Source organism: Cinclus cinclus, chromosome 5, assembly GCF_963662255.1.
Source record: "Cinclus cinclus chromosome 5, bCinCin1.1, whole genome shotgun sequence".
Lineage (NCBI taxonomy): Eukaryota > Metazoa > Chordata > Aves > Passeriformes > Cinclidae > Cinclus > Cinclus cinclus.
Window position 1 is genome coordinate 20,143,466 of NC_085050.1, and position 25,219 is coordinate 20,168,684.

General features: G+C 34.2%; 1 protein-coding gene across 1 annotated transcript in view; it reads left to right on the forward strand.

The window, feature by feature from the left end:
* The window catches only part of PCDH7 (protocadherin 7), a 260,423-nt gene extending 238,631 nt beyond the window's left edge, over positions 1–21,792 (forward strand). The window contains exon 4 of the mRNA XM_062493441.1: positions 21,413–21,792. Within this exon, the coding sequence (XP_062349425.1) occupies positions 21,413–21,792 (380 nt within the window). The remainder of the gene's footprint in view (positions 1–21,412) is intronic.
* Positions 21,793–25,219: the final 3,427 nt, after the last annotated feature.

Genomic DNA, 25,219 nt, shown 5'->3' on the forward strand with positions numbered 1-25,219 from the left:
TAGATGGACAAGAGTGAGCCATTTAAAATATGGTTGTGAAGCATGTTTGCTTGTCATTTTATTTAGTACAGGAATAGAGAACCCTGCTGTCGAATTTTGTATCAGTCAGATGATACTACCCCACATGATTTTAGAGAATCTGATTGCAATGTTGTTTAACAAAGGCTGTTTTATGCTTATACAATCTAATGCTAAACATGATGGCAAAAATGCAGATTATTTCATGTGCAGCAGAAATGTGCTGGTGGCAGAGTAGTTGTTTTGTCTAGAAAGAGATAAAAATGGATGTGAGACTACAATGCTCAGTACACTGTCTGGAGAACATTTATTTATTTAAATGAGAAAAATAGTTCTTAATTGCTAATTATGAATTGAAAGCCTTTAATGTCTTTTTCTTCGCTGTCCGATTCTGTTTTTTGCTGGAAAACTACATTTTGTATTTATTTGCTGTAAGCAGCAGATTATGTTTTACTCAGTGAAATTGTAAGCAATACAACACATGTTAATGTTCACAGGTAAAAAATAGTGTTTTATTTAAATGGAAATTTTCATTTAAAAGAAAACAAAGTTAGATTTCTGGGTTTTTTAATGAGGTAAATATGCAACAACTTTTAGACATGTTATGGTGTCCAGATACCATGCCTGTCATAAATGAACCTCTATAGTAAATCCAATATACTATGAGTATAGAAACAGCGCAATAGGGCTTTCAGACTAACCAGTGAGGAAATTACTACTACCTTTCCTTTTATTATTTGCTTTTATATATTTTTTTTTCACTTGGTAGAAGAGAAACAATGATAGAGATTTAAGAGTTATTAAAGTCTACTGTCTATGCTGCGAGCTGGTAGCATGGTGTAGCTCAGATACAACAAAGGAGTAAGAACAAGAGAAAGAAAATAATTTGTGCAAATAAAAGTCAAAAAAATATTTCAACAAGGTTTGTATGGTAAAATGGAACACTGAGATGTTGATTTTTCCCAAATGGGAGGAAAGGTTTGGTTTTAAGGGAAAAAATGTGCTCTAAAGATCTTGAGTTCTTTTGGAAATAAAACAGCAGCCAACAATGTACTCTTTGTCTGTTTACAAATACTTTTTAAAACTTAAAAAACTGCACCAAGGTCTCAAAACTACTTTCCAGGTTAGATCTTTCTATTAAGCTAGGGAAATGCAACTGATTCTTTTTCAGGAATGATAATTTTTTAGAAGAACAGAGTTTCTTCTTTAAGTAAGAAAGTAAAGAGAAAAGAGAAAAGTACTGCAATAGGTATATTTCTATGATGACAGGTTTTTCCAGTTTTGTAGGTTTCTGGTACACACAGACAAACCAAGCTCCTCCAAGGAAGAGAGAGGGTAATTATAATAGTTCACCAATGGGATTTAATAAACTCAATATTTCTTGGAGTCTAAACTGTACTATTTTCTAGAAGACATACTTTTTATCTTGTTTCTGGGCATGGGGAAAGCTTCAATTCATGCATTCAATGAACTATCTGGAAGATCATAGTGGCACCTTCTGGACAGAGAAACTGACTATAAGTATTTTTGCAAATATTTGCTTTATTGGCTTTATTTGTATCAAATAAATACTGACATTACAGTGCCTGCAAGTAACTGAATTAGTGATGTTTATGGAGGTTAAAATGTACATCCTGACTTATAGCACTAAATTTTCTAAATTAGATTTGAAGAGTTAAAGGGTTAGAGGATTGAAGGGTTAAGGAAACTACTGATGTAATTTGTCTAGCAGCTTGATGGGAAACATTAAATGAATATCAGTTTAGTCAGACATTTTAATGCTCTTGCAATTCATGCTCAATCACACTGGTGAGCGAGATGTTGACTATTGTTGGAATCTAGTGATGAGCTGAAGAAAGTAGATGGTGACTGGAACAGGGGAACATGAAATTGCTTTTCATGAGCCATCATGATGGATGAAGATCCCTCAGAGCCTTTCAAAACGTCTAGCAAGCAACAGGGTATTGGTTCACAAAAGAAAAAGTTGGCCAATCAAATGTTTTGCATTCACTGTGTTACTTTTAGATCATGTTAACAAATGAATGACAGCCCTTATTTTCTCATAGCTTTCACATTGTGGAAAAATATGCAAGAATTTCATTTGTGCAATTATCAAAATAACAGACTTGAAATTCAGCTAGAAACAAAGTGTCAAGTCTTCCTGCTCAAGCTGACAGGTCTCTAATCAGATGTCATCTCATATTTACTTTAAAAGGCTTTATTGCAGAATATTGAATATTTTGCAGAGATGATAGCTATGGACTTCATGCTATTAATCTCTTGGGACCAAGGTGATAATAAGATAAGTTTCAGCCTTGAGGGGCAAAGATTTTGTTAATAAATACAGCTGAATTTTAACAACCTCTTTTCTTTTTTTTAATGTTATTGAAGACATCATACCAGTTAATTAATTGAAATAAGTACTTGATATTGAGCCCTAGAGAAAATGTTGGTAATTATTGCAGCTCAAAATTTAGTATTTGCTTTAGAGTTTAATTAACAGCACTATGATTTGTGTCATAGAGCAGCTCTAGACCTTGCCATTTTCAAATTAAAAACCTTAGCACTGTTTTGATAGTTTTGGTGCCAGACAAAGCCTTTTTTGACTGGTTTGTTAAAGCAAATGGGAGAGTTCAAGATCATCTATTTTTGGCTCTGGCAGTGGGGTATAGGCAGATGTGCCTAAGAAACAATTTCATGAAGCTAATTTCTTGCGTATACCTTACTATGTATTTTGAATGACAAAGTTACCCATGAATCTAAGCTAAGATTTGCAGTTATAAAACCATTTAATCTGGAAATCTGTGCTCTGGTGACATCCAGATATCAAGCCAAAATGAGCAGTTAAGATATAAATGCTCCCTTAACACATGAACCCAGCACGTGTGCTAAAATCAGAATAGAAGACACAGACATTTTCAGCTAAGCAGGCTTTTGAAAGCTGCAGCTACTGTATTTCGTTTAAGGGGATTCACATCTAGAACGTTTCTTGGAGGGAGCCATCATCATTCTGTAGCTATGTGCTGCATAGATTCTACTAGGAGCTATTGCAAGAGAGGGAAGTAAAGTGACTTTCCTTCTGTGGCCTTTTAAAAATTCAGTCAGGGACAGAAATATGCTTTTTGAAATCTGACCACAGGTCCCTACCTCCTCTTCTAGCTGAGTGCTTATCATCCAACAAGAGACACAGAGCATGTTCCTGATCTCCCATATTCAATAAGAGAATGCTCTCATGACATCACCTGGGAGGAAGCGAAGTTGTTTATGAACACTCAGTTTTGACCACAGGCATAATGACTTGAAATGTTAGCTGTATAAATAAGAAATAAAGGAAAAAATGCAATCCAGGTTTCTATTTGAGAATACAAGTTCTGTACCTAGCTTAAGCTAAGACACCACATTTTCTCAGTGCAACTTTATTCTAAGTAACTCTTGCTGACCATTGTAAATCAGAATATTTTCTATGCAGCATTACAATTTGTTTTGAATCTGGGACAATAATATAAAAATCTTGCAGATGATCTGTACTGCAGATCATGGCAGAGGGTATAATGCAGAAATTTGATAATGTAAACTGTTGTAGAGGAGACGAATCCCTCTGCAGACAGCCCTGTGACAGCCCCCTGGAACCTCCTTTGAGATAAGAAAAACTACTTGCTTAGAATGACTCATGTTAGAAAAATGTCAGCTCTTCTTCTTATCTTTTTAGGATATTATTGGTTAGGTTTGGTTCTTTGTAATTGTTTGTCCCAAACAAAGAAAGATAATGTAGTTGGCCAAAATGTGTTAACCCTGTTTTCCATTGGTTTACTTGTGATCCCCCCAAACCCTTTAAAATTACATGTGTGATCCCCCATCTTTGGATCTGTAGCCTGACCCCTTCACGGATGATAATAAAGCCTGTGGAAAAAGTCTGAGCTGCTCTCCTGGTCTTTTTATGCTGGCTGGAAACTGCAGGTTTCTGTGAGAAACCATGAAGCCAAGTGCCTGAAAGGCCAGCGCTCACAAACCTTGGAACTTTCCCCTGCCCAACAACAACAGGGCAGGGGACACAAGGAAAAGTTACAAACTGTCATAAATGTTTGTTTCCTGAAATACAGTGATGCATTTTCATGGAAATAAAAGGTTCTCTTTAACTTTGTGGGGTGTAGCAGAGCTCAGAAGTCATGTACTTTCAGAACATGTGAAATAGTTTCTTTTTATAGAATAAAAAGAAATATATAAAAACTATAACTTTTTTATAGAAAAAGAAATAATCTGAAAACATCTGTTTTGTTTGATGCTCTTTTCTCCCCATCTTAACATTTCCACACAAGTTATTTTCTGCATATGGAAAAACAAGTGTCATTCTTTTTACTTCTACTTGCAACATTATTTATTTCTCACTATTTAAAATATGGGAAATTCAAAATATGTCTCAGGCAGATATTAGATAAAGATACTTTTTTGCAAGTTTCATTCGATAGATAAAAAATTCTTTTAATTTTTAACATAAGATTGTGAAGATAATAATAATGAGAAAATAATTTCAGAAGTTATTTTGAAAACCTGTTTTCCAGAGACTCTTCACCTAGAAAAAGGTTGTGTACATGCATGTTGCAAGATGTGAGGAGTTCAGATATTTTGCATTTCAGGATGGATCACACAGAATTCTTCTGATATTTGTAGTCTTTAGAAGGAATTGTTCCAGTTCTTTTAGAATTGCTTCCTGCAGAGAAGAACCTCATAATTAGAAACAGAGTAGGATAGAACTGTCATGCAAGTCCTTTGATGTGTTGGTTAGCTGATAGATTTTTTGAGATAAGATGAACTATAGCCATTGATAATACTTTTCTTTTTAAGAAAGATTTACAGAACTACCTAGAGTTACCTTGCTTTTAATTTCATTTCATGAACAATAGAATTTTAAGCATGAAGCAGGTAATTATAGCATTTGGACTAATTCAGGTTTACTGACTGAATACCTATTCAAAACACTGCAAAAATTTACTTATAATTGCTTATCTTCTATTTGGGTTGAGTTCCTTTCAAATCCAATGATTTCTTCTTTTTTTTTTTCCTTAATTTTTTTCTTTTTTAATATATTCATATTTTATAAACAGAAATGCCTCTTCCCTCTTCTTCTTAGATTTTTTAGCTGCCTTTTAAAAAAATCTCAATAGATAATATCCCCCAATCCAAATAATATCTGAAAACATCCTAGAAGACCAGAAGAAAATTCGAAGTAGAATAGCATGTGTAGTATGCAGCTTGTATTTCAGTTTCATAACAGGCAGAGAAAATTGGTGACAATCAGTCTTAAGTACTTAAAAGTGTTCTCATCCTCTAATATTTACTTTTGTTCTTTTCCATCTGCAATCTCATACTGTACAGTGCTGTTCTAGTCTGTCTGTTGTGTCCCACCCACATATAGGCATATTAACTTGCCATTGGTGTGTTTTATAGAATGAAACATATTATTTGAAAAAAGTTAATGGTATATCATAGCAGACATCTTTCTTACAAAGTAATCTTTTCCTAAAAATTATATCCTGAGCTATGTGCAACACTGTTTTGTGACTAAGAATTAGAATAAGTTCCTACTAAACTAATCCTTTTGAATATTATTTTAGCACTGACAAATTAATCACTGCAGTTTCCAAGCAAAAGATTTATTAGTAAGACCAGATTTTTTTTTTTTTTTTTTAATCACACTATGTTTCTTGGCTACTGAGCTTTTACATATTTAACACCTAGGTAAAGCAAAGCTGGTATGGTTCCATAAGTAGCTTCAGTTTCATTTTTTTATGCTCTCTCTTTACATATTCTTACTTGCCAATTTAATAGGATTCTTTTATTTATATTTTTGTTTGGTAATCTTCTTGGTTGAGACTTGCTGGGTAAATAACACAGCAAGAGATGTCAAAACAATAATATTCTCTATAGCCTTATTTTATTAGAACATTATGTAATAAGCTAACAATTTTCCTGTTCTTAATAGTGAAAACAAATATGAGCTAGACAGTGTATGAAAATCTGAAATATGTATTTTACCACTTCTCTTTAATATCCTTTCCTCCCATATTATGTAGTCAAGTAACCTTCAGTAGATTCCTATGTGGAATAAACTCTACAGTCTCCTTGAAGTCTCATTCTATCACTTATAAATTTAGAGGCAGGGGCACAGATTCCCCTCTGAGCCATAGAAAATTCTCTCAGTTAAACAAGTTTAGGTACTCTTGAGAATCAAGCAATCTTTCATTTTCCTCAAAGGAGTTCCACTTAAACTAAAACTCTTTAGTCAAAAAAACACACATGCTGCTGCTGCTGAGCAGCTTTGCTCAGCAGTTTTACACTTTTAAGCTGAAAAATACATTATAGAGTAATTATATGACAGACTACAAACACATCTTTAAATTGTATTTTCTATCATGGTGTTTTATTATCTCTGTCTGTGTGAACTTAATAGATGGGATGCAGTGAAATCAGCAAAAATTTTGGTACCATCTTTAATGTACCTGTTAACTCCTTGGAGAAAATTTATTTATGCTTTGGATATGCCACTGATGTCAGTGTCTTAGAAAAGGGTTTAAAGTTGCTTAAATCTTCATCTGCTTTATAATACTTAAGACGCAAAACATATGATCTCGAGAGACCTTATCTTTCTGTTCCACCAAAATTTTTAGTTGCTGTGCTCAGAACAGATCTGGATCCTACTTTACATTAATTTCAGATGTTTGGCAAGTCACCAGCTTTAGCTGTTTATTTTGAATTTGCACTTCTCATTGATGAGAGAAATAATTGATTCAAAGGATATAGGAGTGGTATGAAGTTAGTCTCTGAAAAAACAAAATATTTACGCTTTTTGGAAATTTAAATGAAGTTGTATTGACTGGACTTCTAAATTCTATAGCTATGTAATACATCTTGTGAAAGCTATGCCTTAGGTGTGTATTATTTTTCCTGAAAGACCTATAAGGTAAAACTGAATTGGAGGGAAATTCTAATAGATGTTTATAATTCCTTTGGCAAATTTGTGTAGCTGAGATCTTTAAAATATGTTTAAATTTCCTAAGAGAGTTTTCAAAATACAGATGACTGTAGACATTTGTATAAATTTCATTTTGCAGAACAAGTGATGCTTGCAGGTAGAAAAATTTTCATGTACTGAAGCTTAATAAATGAATCTAACAAAAGAGACATTAAATGATACTTTGTTAAACAATGAAAATTTATTCTGAATTTGCTTTTTATTCCTTTTCCATCAGTTCTACCTCTTGAAATTTGAAATCTAAGATATGTCTGCAAATCTTAAGATCTCCTGATTAATAAAATTATTGCAAATTAACCAGAATTGTTATCTTATAGCATGATGACATCAATAAATATATTAATAAATTGCTATTTTGTAATTCCAGAAAAATATATAATTATATTCAGATATTTTCAATGAGAGGCAAGATATTTCTCTGCTGAGTTTCAAACAGATGCGGCATAAAATACTTTAGGTCCATAGGATCGCTTAGCGACAGACAAAAATATTATAATCTCTTGGGATTAAATTATATTGCACTTATTCAATTATTTTTAATCTTGTGGGCTTGAAAGATGTTATCAGTCAAAAAAGCGAAGAAACTTGTCTTTTTGATCTTTCCTTACATATGGTGCCCAGCATTCTATATGGAAGAAAATGAGATAAAGCTATTCCATTAAATTACTTTGTTGCAGATTTGCACATTTATATGTGGACTTAATTTCAAACAGAAAAGAGTTGGGCAAATGTCTTGTATCAAGTGACAGTTATTTAGATAGTACTTGCACTCTGCTAATGCTTTTCATAGAGACATGGGGATATGTGTGCTTGAGACAATAAATCCAGGGAGGGAAAGACATTCACATTAAGTATCAAAGTTTGTCAAAGATGAAATAACAGATTTTGTCTGGGAATGATTGACACAAGGAATGCAAGTGTAGAAAATACAAGCAAAATTCAACCTATTAAGTCTGATTCCTTAAAGGAAAATAAGGAAGACCTGTCTCTTACAGACATTTCTTGAAGCATGAAAATTCTTTAAAGGGCATCCTAATTTATCCAGTTCACAAAGCTATCTGTGATGGCAGGAGAAGATTTTTTCTTGAAATGGATGCTTTATTCTCTTTCTCCCAGTAGCTGTTCTGAGCTTTGTCTATTTATATTCATTATTGTTGCTGTAAGAACAGTGCTGGTTTTCATTATTTCATTGGCATGAGAAGCCCTGATTCAGTTTTGCTGTCAATTTTGACCTCTTTCTGTACCTCCTCTACTTTCAGTGACTAAAAGCATCAGTAAATAGAAACAGAGAAAATGCCACAAAATACTTTTGCAGCATAACAAAATAATTATAACAACACTCAAGATATATGTAATTGTAGTTCACATGTCTGGTAAGGTAAAGCATGCATTGAGAATTCGTTCAGTTGTTTATTGCACTGTTACATATATTGCAAGTTTTTAAACACCTGGCGGGAAAGAGATTTGAGAGTATACTTAAACAGTCTAATAAAAAATAGGAATCTCAAAATACCTTCACAGAAAGAACAGAATAAAATCAATGTTAATTTTAATGCTGACAAGTACTTTTTGTCAAAATATTTTGAGAACGCAATAATTTTTCCATTTGATTTCTATCTGTATGATTTGAAAGTAAACAGGTAGTTTTCAAATTGTTCTAGCAAGCCACTTATCTCTGATTTAAAATAGAATATATATATTTAAATATAGTGAATGCTTTACCAATCTATTTAAGTGAACTATCTTGAAGTGGAAGTTTAATAAACTATATCACTGGTGTGTACCACTTTGGACTGTGGGTTTATCTGCTGTGCTTCGTCTAGACCTAATTTAATGGGTGACTATCAGAAATGCTTTGTTTGCCAAGGGGCATGAAACATCCTCATCAGCCCTCTCTGCTGCTCATTCCTGCAAAACATTCATGAAATATCCAAGTGTGATGTGCAGCTACTGGTAGGGCTGCATTCAGCTCTAGTAGGCGCATGTCATACGCTTTAAATGATTCTGGAATAATTCCCTCATATGACAATAAATGTGGCTCAGGTGATTGATATTTGGGTACACATTTCTTTTCCTGAAATTGCAGCTTCATAGTAGACACAAGTAGAAAAGATTGTGCCAGCCAAAATGGAATCCATTACATGAATAAATTAGCTATACTTCAATGCACAATGCTTTACATTCACAAGAACCACAATCCCAACTGACACCTCTATTATGATCTCAGAAAGGAGCCAGAGACTAAAACACTGCAGAGAGAACAATTTTCAACTAAACAATTTTCTGTCAGGAAACCATATTCAGAATATCCTGAAAGGAAAATGCCTGTACAAGGTATGCACCATATGGCCTAGCTATGATATATCATTTAATAAAAGTAAGTTAAGAGTTTATTAAAAATTTGTTTGAAATAATAATGACCAAGATACCACAGTACTGGATTGGCTTTTACAATCGTTGTCCTTCAAGTCAGATGAAATCTATAGATTTCATATTTTTTTTATCTTCCACTTATTTATGCTCTGTCCAGCACCTATATTTGACCCTCTAACCACTGGTGTTCTGTGTCTTCTTATTCTTTTTAAAACTGTGTAGCAGCTGCTGACTGATTATGACAACTCCAATTAACATTGAGTAGATTAATACAAGCTACTGTGTGGATTTAAAATGGAAATAATCAAGGAGATTATTTTTTATTTTCCTCACTTCCAGTCAATACAACTAAAACACTAATATTTTGAATTTTTTTGGTTGTATATGTGCTCTTAAAAAGAAGAGAATTTAACGTCACTGTTAATATGTTTTACTTAGCTAAGTTTTATGCTATTCTGATATAAGTGGAGGGCTTTTTCTACCTATTGCCAAGAGTTTAGTTATACATTGCTTGTGAAGCAAGCCTAATATTGTCATTTTTATTTAAATCTGAGTGAAAGTATAAAATAATAATTGAAAAACTTCTTGATATTCAAATGAATTAAACAAATATGAATGGAAATATGTCATTTATTCTGGAAAAAGTAGATGTTAACTCTGAAACAGTAGCCCCAAGTATATAAACTGCACTTCTTAAGAAATCTGGAGATGTTGCAAGCAGAGGAACAATGGACTATTCCCTGAGATTTACGATTTTATGGGTATGGTAAATGCTTTGGCCATCACAATTAAAAAACATACTGACTAATTTTAGTATTGAGCTGCACAACATAAGAGGAGATTAATTACAATATGTAACATTCTTAAACCAAAAATAGAATTGATTCACTAAAAAAATTCCATTGCTGATAATTTTGGCAAAAAAAAAGTTCCATTTTTACTTTGGAGTTGGAAAATATTTCACAGAATTTGGAGGAATTTCTCAAGAAATCTGTTGCAGAGTATGCTCAACTCAACTAAATGATGTAGGAAATTTGAATCCATTGTTATCTAGTCAGCTAAAACTCAGTTTCCTTATCACAGGGATGAGAGCTAGCTCCTGACTAACATGCTTAGATACTCTTGTTTGAGTCCAGTCTTGCCTTTAACATTTATCAATCCACAGTTCTATTTGTAAAATAAAAGCTGTACTTCTTTACCACCTATAGCTGTTGAATTCATGAAACACTGTCAAATAATTATGGTCAAATAGCTATGATACTCCCATCAGTCTCTGTTAGATTCTACCTCTCACAAGAAGGAGTGATACCACTGTTTCCAACAAGCTCAGACTTTGTAAGTGACATTTGATTGTTTTCCTGCTGTTTTGTTTAATTCAAACTGCTTTTATACTTTCTATTGTTAGGAAAAAAAAATACCATTATTTTGTTTCATTCCATACTGAGGTAAGCACTGATAGTCTAACCTCTTTTCATATAACATCCCTTTGATTCATGTGTAGGATTACAGTCTTTCAGCTATATGTGCTCAAGAGGAATTAGTGCTGTGCTTAGTACTTAATTGCTAATGGACTGTAACCTAGATGAATCTGTCATAAATATGGAAAAATTCTGAGCTGATGTTTGCAATTAATTCACTGTAATCTGCAGACACAGCTGAAAAATCAGTGAAAAAAATAATGGAAAAATCCCTTTGAGCAGGACATAAATCACATTGAGAGATTCATTATCTTTCTGGGTTTATTCTTCATTTTTGAGGTGTAAAGACTTTTCCACATACTTATTATAAAAGCGATATCAACAGCAAATAGAAAAAAGCACAAAAAACAAAGCAAAACAAAGAAACCCTCCCAAAACTCCCTCTTCCCTGAAAAATCTCAGTAATAATGCATCGGTGCTTATAGCAGAAGTACAAATTTAGGAGAATTAATTGTGTTAGTTATTAAAAACACCTGTAAGATAATGAAATTATCTGCCAGCCAATACAACTTCATGAGGGAAAAGTCCTGCTTGTAAAAGTTAATTTCCTTTTACAAAAATATTACCCACCTAATTGATCAAGGGAAGCCGGCTGATGTAACATTTTTTGGATTTCAGTAGAGCTTTCCATACTGACTCTCAGAGTGTTCTCCTGGACAAAAGTTTCAGTACACAGCTGGATAAACACATCATAGGATGAGTGATCAGCTGGCCCATGGGTCAGGCACAAAGGGTTACAGTGAATGGGGTGACATCAGAGTGGTGACCTGTCACTAGTGGGGTGCCACAGGGCTCCGTCCTCAGCCCTGAGCTCTTCAACATCATCGTATCAAGACATAGGACTGGAAAGCACTGAGCAAGTTTGCAGATGATGCAAAGCCGAAACATATGAAAGAAAGAAATAAGTATTTTCCCTTAAAGCAAATTCTTAAATATAGACACCTTCAGACAGAACCCTCAAACTTTAATTTGAGTTATGTCAACAAGCACAAGTGGTTTATTTTTTTCTGTTTGTTTATTAATTTTATTCCTGCCATTACTCGTGACAATTAACTGACCATGTGCTTAGTGGGGGTTTATCTTTTTAATCAGTCACCATTTGAAGCTAAACCTTAAACGTATATAATGCACTTTTGTGTTACTTCAACAAATATCAGTCTTACAAAAGAGCTGGAAACTCCATGTCACTGACTTTTTCTATGTATTCAACTTTCATTATCAGTTCTGTATATCCTTGAAAATATTTGTGAGATATCCATGAGACCAAATGACACCAGACTTGTTTTGGGCCCATGTTTTTAGTTTCTGAATGGAAGCAATGCTGCACGCATTAGTATCACTTAGAAACAATAACTTGGAGTATCTCCAAAAATAAGTTGTCTGTTGAATGAGGTGGGCATAAATTGAAGGGAGATGAGGAGAAGTCATGGTGTTTTCATCTTCTATGGCAAGAGCACTTGTTTTCCTACCTGATGTCCATCCCTGATATGAAAATATGTTATTATTATTAAATCCCTATCAACAGGAAATAAAGTAAAAGGGAGGAACAGCTGAGGTGAGCTAATAATGGCTGCTAGCTACCTGATTCCCTTAGAACTCCTGCAGCCCCATCACTTTGGCAGGAGTATCAAGGAAGTTATGATGACTTTTGAGCCTCGATTCAGATTTTCTTAAAGCATCTGTAGGAGAGCTGACATTCTAATTGCTCCATAAATTGTTTCAGCTCAGCGTTTGTTAAGCACTGACACATTTTACTGAAAAAAATAAAGGTATGTAATTTGACACAGTGACAGATTAATACCTTAGCATTAGATTGGCAGAACAATTAGACGGCTTAAATGTTTCCTACATCTTAATGTCTATGCTACTTCAGGAAGCCAGAGTTAGTCCTGCTTTTCTGAAGGATATGTTGCCATTTCAGTGATAGAAGTAAATCAGGCTATCAAAGGATTTAACAGGATTACAAGAAGTCTTGCAGCAATTACATTTAAATCTAGAAAATTAAAATCTGGGGAATTTAGGTTCAGCATGGTGTATTTAGTATGGTACTCACCATTGGTATCCGATAAGCTGATATTTAGTTCTAATTTTATATATGCAATTAATTTTGTGAAAGAAAATGAGATAATATAGTCTAAACTACAGGATAAATACAATTTAAATAAGAGAAAACTTTTTTTTTTTCCCTACTGGACTTTCCTATTTTATAATGTAAATAAACTAGTATTTGTCTAGAATTAAGGCTGTTGAATTTGATTTCACTTAACTATAATGCTGTAAGAATTTATGTTATTGTCCTGAGAACCATCAGTTCAATATGATTTTGGTCCATAAGAATACAAGTATTTTTTTTTAGTATAAAAAACCCTTATAGATCTATTTTTAATATAAGCTGTCTTTAAGTTAGTTGTGAAATACTGGTGATTTCTTGAAGATCATAAATGCAGTATTATTGAACTGGTATAATCACTAATGTAGGCATTTTTTTAAATCATCCTGTTGTTCCATAATTAGTTAAAGAATATTGTACTTTAACCTGCTGGAGGTAACTATGATAGAAATAGGAAAACTATTATAGAAGTAACCATAGCTATGTGGAATTTCAGCCACAAATATTATTGCTTGGGTATTATTTCTTTATTACTTCAGTGATATTTCTTTGGTTACATGTCTGAGTCATTTTAAGTAGATATACAGACTGGTATAGTATGTCTAATAAGCGTAAAAAAAAAGCAATCAAAACTTCATGCATTCATTATCTTATTTGAGTGCTCCTCCCTAAAACACAGACAGATAATATTCAAGGGAAGCCAAACAAAAATATTTTATAAGATGTGAACACTTGTGCAATTCTGATTCTTACACCAGTTTCAGTTTTAATGGACTTCAGAGGTGTGATAGGTTTTGCACCACTACAGGTAGAGGCAATATTAATTCTTTAACTTTTTGAAGCAACTAATTGTGAAATAGGATGGATGCGTTTTCTCTTAGGAAACAAGATTTTATAAATGCTAACTTATCATGTTGGAACTTGAGAGTGGGTGTTTTTATCATTATGGGCTTTATGTTTCTGTATTCCTTTGATTAATACCTGAATTAAGTGGTCCAACTATTTCTGGGTTTTGGTTGTAGTTTTATTACCATAAAATTTTAAGGAGGATTCTAAAATGGATTTTTGGTTGAACTGAGGCCCACTGTCCGAGGTTGATTTAATAGTGAATAAGTCAAAAGACTCGACCCAGAAGCAGTTTGGAATTGGCTTGAGGCCAAAGTACATGAGGGCAGACAATCACATCAACAGAACTATAGGGCTGAAGGGAAACTTCAGAGCTCATTTAGTGCATCCTTTCTTTACCAAGGTATGATTAGTTTCTGTTATCCTGGGAAACATTTTTCTAGATATTTCTAAAATTCATTCCAGAATTCTGTAACCTTCCATTATTACTTCATCATTCTCAAAGATTTTTCTAATTTCTAACCAGATTTGTCATTGTTGCAATCAAGACATTACTTCTGGTCTTTTTCACTACGGGCATGTAAAACAGACTGCTTCCACTCTTGTTTTTTGTTCTTGCCTTTTAGGTACATTAATACTGCTCTTTTCTACCATATCTGCTTTCTATTCTCACTAATTCACTTTCATGCATCTAGCATGGATTTTTTCCAACGTTAAAGTATCACTTAACTGTTTCTATATTCCTATGACATTGCATTTAGCAACAATTGTTTCCTTTAACATGCCACTTTGGTCTCTCTTGAAACTACTATGTATTAGGACTTTGGACACACCACAGCAGTGAGTCTCGCTGGTTTTAAGGATTTTTTTAAGAGGAACTTTTTCTACTATTTTTTTGAGTAAAGTATTGGAAATTCTCACTTTCATTCTATATTCTTCATTCTTTAGTTCTGTATTTCTTTCCTTTGCATTAAAACAATACAATTTTCAGAATTCATTATTTTATATCATTCTGTCATACATTGTCTCACAATATTAATCATTCCATCAATGTACATAAAACCATTCTGTACTCTCAAGTACTTTCTGAAACACTGGAAGGAATTTTGGAATTAGGCATGATATACATGAAATTATTCTAGTCCAAAAGCAATTAATATATTCATTACTTCAGTGTAGTTGACATATCTCAAGCAGTGGATTTGTGTTTGACTTTATTCAGTAAGACTGTTTTAGAGATGGCATGCACTATCTCTGCAGTACATGATAATGCCACATTCAGAATGACAGCAGTCCAAGCCTTGGGGCACTAAACGCTTCTTGAGATATGTTCAATTGCTGTTTAACTGTATTTAGCCTAAGGTACAGAGAAGGGAATTGCTGATGCTTTCAAACATGTTTAAGTATTTTTATAGTGCCCTGGCATGTCAGAATATGCCACAGCACAAACTAGGGTGCTGTTCCTAAATTACTGCAATTAGGAGGCAAGAATTTCACCAACAGTGTATCCCTGTAGACTAGCTTCCTTTTCCCCCCTTAAACAGTGATTTTCTACAATACGTAGTCTCTCAGCTGTTTTCTGCATTATTGTTCCCTGATCATGTAGTCAATACTTGTTATACTTTAAGAGCTCTATTTTGTTCCTTATCACACAGCTCTTAAAACAGCCATGGCTTTTAATATAAAAGCTATGTAAACACACTCCACTTTAATCATATAATGGTGTTGCACTTGCATTTTGGATGGTCTTCTGAATGTAACATATTTGTGTACAGAATGCAGAAAAAATGGGGTTCATCCATACCACAGTCTCTTTCTTTACTGTATAACGGTTCCTATTCTTTTTTTTTTTTTTTTCCTCACAGTAGATGGAACTATTTCACATGCATTTTTTCTAGGTCCTCAATAAATGGAACCATGCAGGGATATTATGGACCTGTCAATGTGGAAAGCAAAATCTGCATGTAGTCATTGATTTGTCATAGATACTATTTAGAACTCATCTGCCAATGACTCCTCAGATCCTGTGGACCAAGCTGCACACTTTACAGAAGTACTGTTCCACTGCTGTAGTACTATATGGCTACTGTGGTTTTGTACTCCTCCAAGGAAAAGGTCTACAGATAGGAATGCTTTCTGCAAATTTTCAAATTATTGGCTCTAGATATAGTGTCACTGTTGATTTGGAAGGTTTCCCACCTCCAGGGACAAGTGAAGCAGAACTTTTGCTAGCTTAAGGACATCTTAACTCTGTTGTTACCATCAGCTTTGTGTGTGGTTGACAAAAATGAAACAGGAAAGCTCTTTACATTTTTCTCCAGTGTCTGTGCTAGAACCATGTCACCACTAAATGTGTGTCTATAAAATATATTCTACAAGAATGGTTGTTAAAAAATGCATAGTGGACACAGCGTGAGCATTATTGATTATGTTTCTGCAATGTGTGTATAAAATAAAAGCACATAACTTATAATATGCAGAGTCATAGAATGGATAGGGTTGGAATGGACCTTAAAAACCATCTATTTCCAATCCCCTGCTGTACTTGTTGACTTCTGAGTTCATAATTCTGCTTATGTCCTTTATTAAATATATTAACCTCATTGATTAGGAATGGGAGGAGAGAAAAGAGTGGAAAACTCCTAGGCTGGAATATTTGAGTCAGTTTCTTTGCATTAAACTGATGATAGAACATAATCTTTCCCCTGTCAAACCTGCAGTGGTAGGTGCCTTTCTTTTTTGATAATAACCAGCCCTACCGGCCCTAAGGAAACAGTCAGCTACAATCCGCAGAAACATTAGCGCACATATAGATATCTCAAATCACTTACATTCTTTTGCACAACATTTTATGGAAAACATAAAGCATATCACTGTCTCAGAAATTAGCAGCAAACATTTAAGGATTTGTTGGATGAATAGTCACTGAAGTTTAAAAAAATCTAACTTTTATCACAATGCTTTTAAAAATTTGTGTTGGAAGCTTCAATCAGATAAAATGACAAGGTAGATTTTAAGGCTTTTTAAATTAATGTTTTCTAATTTTTTTTCCAAGCTGAACTCTGGCAAGTGAAATCTGTTTTAAAAGTATTCACTTCTGAAGTCTACATTTACATGCATACCTAAAAAAAATTCTAAATATCTGCATTTTAGGGAATGGGTTTGCAATGATCATGTCAAGCAATACCTAGTTCTGATCTAGAGACAGATACCATGAGAAGATATGCTAGAGTTATTTTCAGAAAATAACTTCTCATGACATCTTCTGATGGTCTTTTTCTGCAGATAAAAGGCTGAATTTGACTAGTATATCTAAACTCTTAGAACCTAACCCCAAATCTACAGATTTCTGAATAACAAGAAATATCACATATCTTTCTCACTAATTAACATTTGATAGCTTTTTTTTTTTTTTTTTTTTTGTAATTAAGGGCATTTTAAGCACAAATTTAACTTGGTTTCCACATATGATGCAGTAGGAATCTGTTGTGCTGCTCTTTGATGATTTGCCAATTCTGCTGACAAATTGTTTGCTGTATCATATTCCATTAGACTAGTCACTGTGGGTCACTACTGGAGTACTTAACTTTTAAACTGAGAAGCACTTAAAAAAGCATTTAGCTTAGAGATAAATATGTTTCAATGCATATTGTACCAGAGGACATGAGTAAGTTTAATTTCAAATTTAGAGATTTTTCAAAACTTCATGGGCTATAGAGTGCCTACTCTGCAAAAGAGGGTTGATCTGTTTCATTAAATTAGCAAAAATGCAATTACTCTAGCTAAAATGACATGTCAATTCATCCAAATTAGAGGTTAAATCACTGTTATCAAGTGCAGTGTATAGAAAGCACACCATTTTCCCTTAACTGGCTAGTTTAGGAATGTGAAACTTTTAAACAGAAGAGCAATCCAAATGCAACAGGTTTCAAACCATGCTAAATTAAATCTGTACTCAAATGCTGTATTGATTCAAGCTCTAAGAACAGATGCAAGAAAGCAACGGAGAAGAAGGTGAAAGTGTCAAATCTCAATTGAAGGTGTTTTAGAGAAAAATATATGGCACTGGTTTTGACAGCCTGGGGCTGCTGCTGCTATTCCATACCCTCAAGTCCAAACAGTAGCAAAAATGGGGATCTATTCCCAGTAGACACACCAGAGAGCACACACTTACACCAAATATATACACAGTTGTCCACACTTATCACAGACACTCAAAGCCCTTCCGTGAACACGAACAGCACCAGGGCCTCATTCTGTCCTCTTCTCTGGCTGGACAGGATGAAAGACCACTAATGATAGTGGACATGCCCTTACACACACACACACACATATATATATATATGCACTCATAGAGAGCTCCTTCCCAGGAAAGAGTTAGAAAGGAATTTAATAAGAGAACAGGACAGATGGTGTTCATCCAGCACAGAACATTAACAGACAAACGTATTACCCAGCAAATTATTTCCATGTGACTGGCCCGTTTATCCCTTTACATCTCTATTTCTCCACTGTCACCGAAACCCCTCCCTTGACTTCCCGATGGTTTTACCCGTAAACATCATAAGTCCTTTGCTGTCCCAAATTCCTTTTCCCTGTATCTTATAATGTGCTCTACATACCTATACAGCAATGCCCAGCATTACACAAAGAAATGACTTTCCCTCCTGAATCCTTATGTTGACTTCCTATCTGCTACTGTACACCTCTGTGTTCCTCTAGGCCTGGACAAAAGGACCTTTGATTGCCCTTTGGTGGGCCTGGGTATGTCTGTATTATTTGGGCTAGTATTCTTCTTCCTGTGTCTCTCTGAGGTCCTCTGTGGGTGTGAAGATAAAGTTTATCACATAACTCAAGAGGGCAAATCAGCAACACACTGACTTGGAGGGTTTTACTTCTTTAAATAGCATTATAAGTCCTCATGCTTTACAATAAGGAATTCCAATATTTGTCCAGAACTGAATAAGAGAAGAACTAAAATGCAAAATGGTACATTTTCAAGTGCATGATTCAAAGACCACCAGCAAGGGAAGGATTTTTATATACCCATGTATTCCTGACTCAAAATTATTTTGAGCTAAAAAGACTCCATCAGAAATAAAGAGATGCTAATTGTTTCAATCCGAAAAAAAAACCCCCAAAAACAAACAACAAAAAAAAGAAAATCTTTTCCATAAACATATATTCTGGTGTTTTAAATAGAGGTCAGACATATTGCCTTGATCAGCAGTTGCTAATATTATGTCAGAGTAATAATTAAAATACTTGAAGCAAGAATAATGTTTAATGGACAGGATTTTTTGGAAATAAGGTGCTGGATCAAATAGTTTATGGAGATTTTAGGGAATTGGCTGTGTTGTAAAAATATGAAAAATTCTGCTTAAAAATCAAAGCACATCAGGGCAGCTGAACAGTTAATTATACTTCTTATTATTCGGGAGAGCTAGAATAATGCTGATTTAGCTGACAAACAGAGGATTTTCCTGTAACCATCCCCATATTCTGTGTATGTTTGCAGAACACAGTCATCTGAAAACTGATAGGCTGATAAGTTTTTACCCTGCTGCATTCTTCACTGGGGAAAAAAAAAGTTGGAATTGTGTCTAAAGGCAAAAGCCTTAATAATTTGGAGGAAAAAAAATTAAAAAAGAAAAAAAATCACTCTGTTCTTTCCTCCCAGCCTTACACATCTTATTTGCAAGGTTACACAGTTATCTAGACACCAGGGTTGTTTCCTCATTAAAGTCAGTAATATTTCATTGAAATATTAAGTTTTATACAGTATTCAAAATACACAGAGTAGATTCTATAAAATGATGGACACCTGTCAGTAGCAAATAGTGTACACACTCTTTACAATACTGCAACAAATTGTTTATTAAATTAATGTTTAAATGCCAGAAAAAAATCAGGACAGGATGAAGATAAATCTGACTTTCAAGAGCTTTTACAATTCTATCAGGATTAACAGATGTTGAAATGAAATATGCTTTCTCTGCAAGCACCTGTTGTAAATATTTTTAATTTAAAGTGGTTTATTCTGGAAGACTAAAGGATTTTTGTTTGTGGGGTTTGTTTGCTTGTCTGCTTGATTGTTTTTATCTTCAGCAGTGGTCCTTTTCATCAATTTATAAAAAATTCACAGTGGGAATTGTCATCATTTGAGAAGGTACTCTATAAGCCAAAATCAAAGAAAAATAGGTGAAACAAAACTAACAGAATGAAGACTGTTTTGAAGGCCTTTGAAAGAGTTTTTATGAGGCACATGTTATTACAGACAAAAATTACTGTTCACAAGGACTTTGGTGTTGTAGCGGGAAGGTAGAAAGATGCCACAGCCCATATGAAGTACTTGACCATGTTTTCATGTTGACATTCCTTACTCCCTTCTAAAAGAATTGATTTTTTTTATAAAGCAAACTTGAATATTTCATCAAATAAGTCATATCATATGAAAGTCATATAAAAAACACTTGAAAATTTTATTTTTTTATTTATGTACTTTGTCAACTTTGAATATCATGTTGTCACTTTGTATGCAGTTTCAGTTATTCCTTTAGAACATAAAGTACACTACAGCTGAGTAAAAGCCAGGTTTAAGAATCTTAGCCGTTCCTTAAAATAGTTGAGGTAGCTTTTAAATTCAGTTACATGCAAGTATCAAAATACAAATATTAAATACACCTGCATTGCAAACAGGTAGAAGTCAATCTTTCAGGCCCCTTTACTTTGCTGGTTTTCAGTGAAAGCTCTTACAAGTACAGAAAATTTAGACATAGTGAACAGGAACATATAAACTTGCTTCTAACACAGAAAGTCACATATGAAATATTTCTCTTTAGGCAGCTCTTAGATTCATCCCACACCCTACCATGCACAAATACACACAGTATATGTATGTATACACACAGAGCAGCTTTGTTTGTACTACTGATAAAGTTTATAACCCATAGCAGAGGTTTTGTATGCTTCTGCAATTTCTGATTGTACAACTCATGTAAAATGTTGTGGACTAACAATTCAAGTTCCCAATCCTCAGAAATACAAGTAGAGGCTTACATTACGTGAAAATTCAGTCCCTTTGTCAATACCAGATCTGTTAATTTGCAGGGCATTAAGTATGTTTGTAAGTATTTGCAAGGTGCAGGGTCTCAGGATCCTTCTACATAAATTCAGTGCCTTCTCTACAAAAAAAAACAAGGAAAGGTATTTTTAATAAGTTCTAGAAAATTGGCAGTATAGAATTAAGTATTTCTTTGACTCTTTCAGACATCAAAATTAATTCAGTACATAATGCCAAATGCTTCTGGAATTGATTTACAGGCACAGGAAGAGGATTAATAGCTTTTTTTTTTCAGTTATTATAGTTGAGAATAACTGTACAGATCTGCTTGTTGCCTCTGGGCACATGCAACACGAAAAAATTATTACTGAGGAACTTACTGCAACATTCCTACCAAGACCTTTAAAAATACCTTTTGTGAATTTAAGGATTTTCAGTTTCAGTGGAAGTTACTGTAATATTAATTTGTAAAGACAACTCTCTTTCATTTTCAGATTCACGGCCGCTACCAGATGTAGCCCTAACAGGGAAGTGCACCCGAGAATGTGATGAATATGGCCACTCAGACTCCTGCTGGATGCCAGTCCGCACTTCTCCGGAGAGAAAGCAGAAGAGCCAGCCAAAACTCTCCACTTTCATGCCTGTCGATGAACGGGGCAGTCAGGAAAAGCTGGCCAATGGAGAAGCCTCCCTCATGGGTGATCGTAACAGAAACCTCCTTAACAAAAAGTTGACCTCATCCTATGAGACCTTCAGTGCAGCTAGTTTCAGCAAAAATGAAGAAGGCAATCCAGAGGATATCCCCCTTACGCAGACAGGGGAATACAAGCCATCTCCTGTCAATACTCTAACTAGAAGAGAAGTTTACCTGTAGGCTAAAAAGCAGCAACAAAGTTCTTTCATAATATAAGAAAGAAATGGGGCAAAAGTCTTAAAATCCAACAATTTTAAGAAAAAATGTGAAACGAAAAGGAGGGGGCCACCAAAGAGACAAAAGATTTGCCTGCCACTTCTGCCTCCATAGCAGGCATGTAATTATACTGTCTGCCTGACTATACTGTACAATGTAGAAAACATTGTCGTTACTTGCATGTCTAATTCCCCCTTGCTGATTTTTATTTTCCTAGATCTATGGTTGCAAATTCCTCCCATAGTAGCAAGCGTGATTAAAAAGAACATGACACACTGTTGTTTCCCCTCTGCAGAAGCATGAATTAAGCCACTCATTTTGTTTGTTTGTCATCTGGCTTGTTGAGGATAACAGGTCAGGGGAAATGTATTCAAAACATACCATCTGAATATTGCTGATCCCCATCAGGGACAATCCTTCAGAAACCATAAAGATATAGGATAAATATAAAGGAATAATCATTAATAGGCACTTTGTGAAGACCACAGCTTTAATATTCTCACCTTTCATCTAAGGCTGAAGCAACAGAAGTACATTCAGCCTGAGACTGCAGTCAAAAACATGGCATACTTTCCTATGATCCATGAACTCTGGTTCTGTTTTATCCATTGAACAAACGTGTCTTGCTGTGTCTCTTTCTCTCTTTCTCTCTCGTTCTCGTTAATGATTATTTCAATGTAAACAAAATTACTAACACTTATACCATAGGATAGCAAAAACAAACTGTTGAAATCATTACTTTGGGCAAGACTAACATTTAGCTGGGAAGATTGTAATAACAAAAAGGCCAAAGATCACATAATGGATCAGGGGAACTGCTAAGTATTGGGGCTTGACTTAGAAAATAAATGTATTCACAAAAAAAACCCCATGTACTCATCACACAGCTTCGGTTACATTCTAAACAGCAGCACAGTTCACAAGCCCAGATGACAGTTTTTTTTTTCCAGTGTAGCTCAGTTGAATGCCCAAAGGAACTGATGCTTTTTTTTTTTTTTTGTAATGACATGATATATTGCAGCACATGCTGCATATGATATGCTGCATATGCTAATTCCAGGGAATTTTTAAGATCAAAATTAAAAAATAATAGTAGAAGAGAAGGCTGTGTTTGTGGGAATGCTTGATGGGAGGGCAAAAGGTGGACAATAGCATAATGCAGTAACAAGAGAACAATATACCTTGGATACAAAAGCTTATTTTCAGATTGCAAGGCATGGTTGCTAAGTCTGGTCATCAGTGTTGTAACTTATCAACTGCTTCAATTATGTCAAAGATGATGATAATGAAAGCTTTTTTTTGAAACCAAGTGCATTAAAACCAAGAGAAGTGCAATACTAAATGATATCAAGACTCAGAACATTTAGTGTTAGTAAAAAATTGTTTGATAAACAGTGATATGATACTTAGGATGTCAAGATGAGCTAAAAGGAGTCCAAGCTACTGTGTTATACAAGATCTGTAACAATTATTATGGTGAGTGCTTCTTGAAAGGAAGAGGAAATAAAACAGGGTTTTGTGCAATAAAAACAACAAAACATGCAGAACATCAACCAATTGCTTTGTAGTTGATGCTGTAGTAATAATCACAGACCAAGCTCAGACATTCAGACAAAAGTGACAATCAAACAACACAGCAAGGACAGCTCAAGGATGGAGAAAGCATTCAGAACCCTGGCTGTTGAACCTGGCGTGAAGGCATGGATAGATGGCTCTCTAGTAACTGTAGTCATAATGTAGCTTTGGGTAGTTTCTTGCTTTGAAAAACTGCATAAAAATAACCTTAAACAGCCTAAGGTAGAGGTTGGTAAATCAAAACAGCTCATCACATTTACCTTTTGCATTCACTTCTCCATTTAGTGGGTTGTGCCATTACTGGCCTTTTCATTCTCCTCTCTAAAGTTTACTTTCTTAAAGTAACATTAGTTTGTGTATAGCAGTTATGATGAATGGGCACATTTTAGAAAGAAAATATTAAAATCAAAGATTAATAATGATTGAACATTTTTATGTTGAATTATTTAAGTAATATGGAGAGATGCAAGCTAGTACTTTGTTATGAGACTGCGTATAGCAGTTACTGCTTTGTATAATCTGTAAGTACCTGTTTAAAAATGCTTCTAAAAATGCTTATGTATGTAAACACAGTTTTCTTGCACGTTTCAACAGAATACACAATTGCATAACACAAATGTTCAACAGAACTTCCTTTAATAAGATTTTATTTAATATTACACACAAGAAAATAAATTAGGTAGATGGGTTCCATATATTCTTAGACACTTTTTCTACAAGGCTAAAAATACAGGTCATAGTAGACCTTCAGATTAAATGGATCAGCAGTCACTCACCAATTTTTGCACCACATAAGGCAGTCATGAAATAATTTTCTTGTGTGCATCTCCTTAGATCTAAAATATGTGTGAAAGAATTTTTAAAAAATTCTATCTACTGTAAGTATTCACAGTAATTCTTGTGGAACTAGCCACTATTAATATGCTGATTACTCTTCTGACCTGGCATGACATACAAATATATTTTGTGTTTGTATTTTTCCTCTTTATTTGAAATAGGTTAAATCTGGTGCCACTCCATAAATAGAGTGTTTTTGTATAAAAATAAACAAATAAAGCTATAAAAATAATTAGGGTGAATGCAAAATATGCAACTGTGCCTTTTATACCTATTATTATGGTAAAGTGGTAGTTGGGTTTGGACACTGAGGGGTAAGGGGCTATTCCCAACTTTTTTGAACCTGTATATTTACCTGTGTTTATTTTCTGAGAAATTATAAATAATATATTTAAAAACAAGCCTTTTGCCAAACTCAGTTAATGGACCAGTCTTAAGCATTATTAACACAAGGCTGTGGTTTAAGTAGGTCTTGAGGATTTTTTTATTACTATTTGTGTGGGGTTTGGGGTTGTTTTAATTTGTTTTTAATTCTGCTGCCTGGAAAAAAAGTATGATCAGTCTATATGATAGTTATTTAGCAAGGTGTCACCAGTTCATGTTACCAGGAAAATTGACAATTTTTTTAATAGCTTTTAGCCTTCATCACATTTTAGTTGTACAGTATAGAAATCACCTTTTTCTTTTCATAAACGGGAAACTCAAATGAGCTTTGCATGTATTTTACATTAGGGCACATTTATAGATTGATGCGTTAATATATAACTTTATATGTATTAGAAAGTTCAATAGCTTTGGTCTAAAATCTAAGGCTTATTCCAGATCTCAGACCCACTATGTTTATTGAATATGGTTTCTGACTGGCCTGCTGCCTGAGTTTCAGGAAAAAAAGTTAAACATTATTTTTATGTGGGGAAAGAACTTAAATAGGATTGAAATGATTGGCTGAAAGGCTACCCTAGAAGTTGTCAAGCAGAAA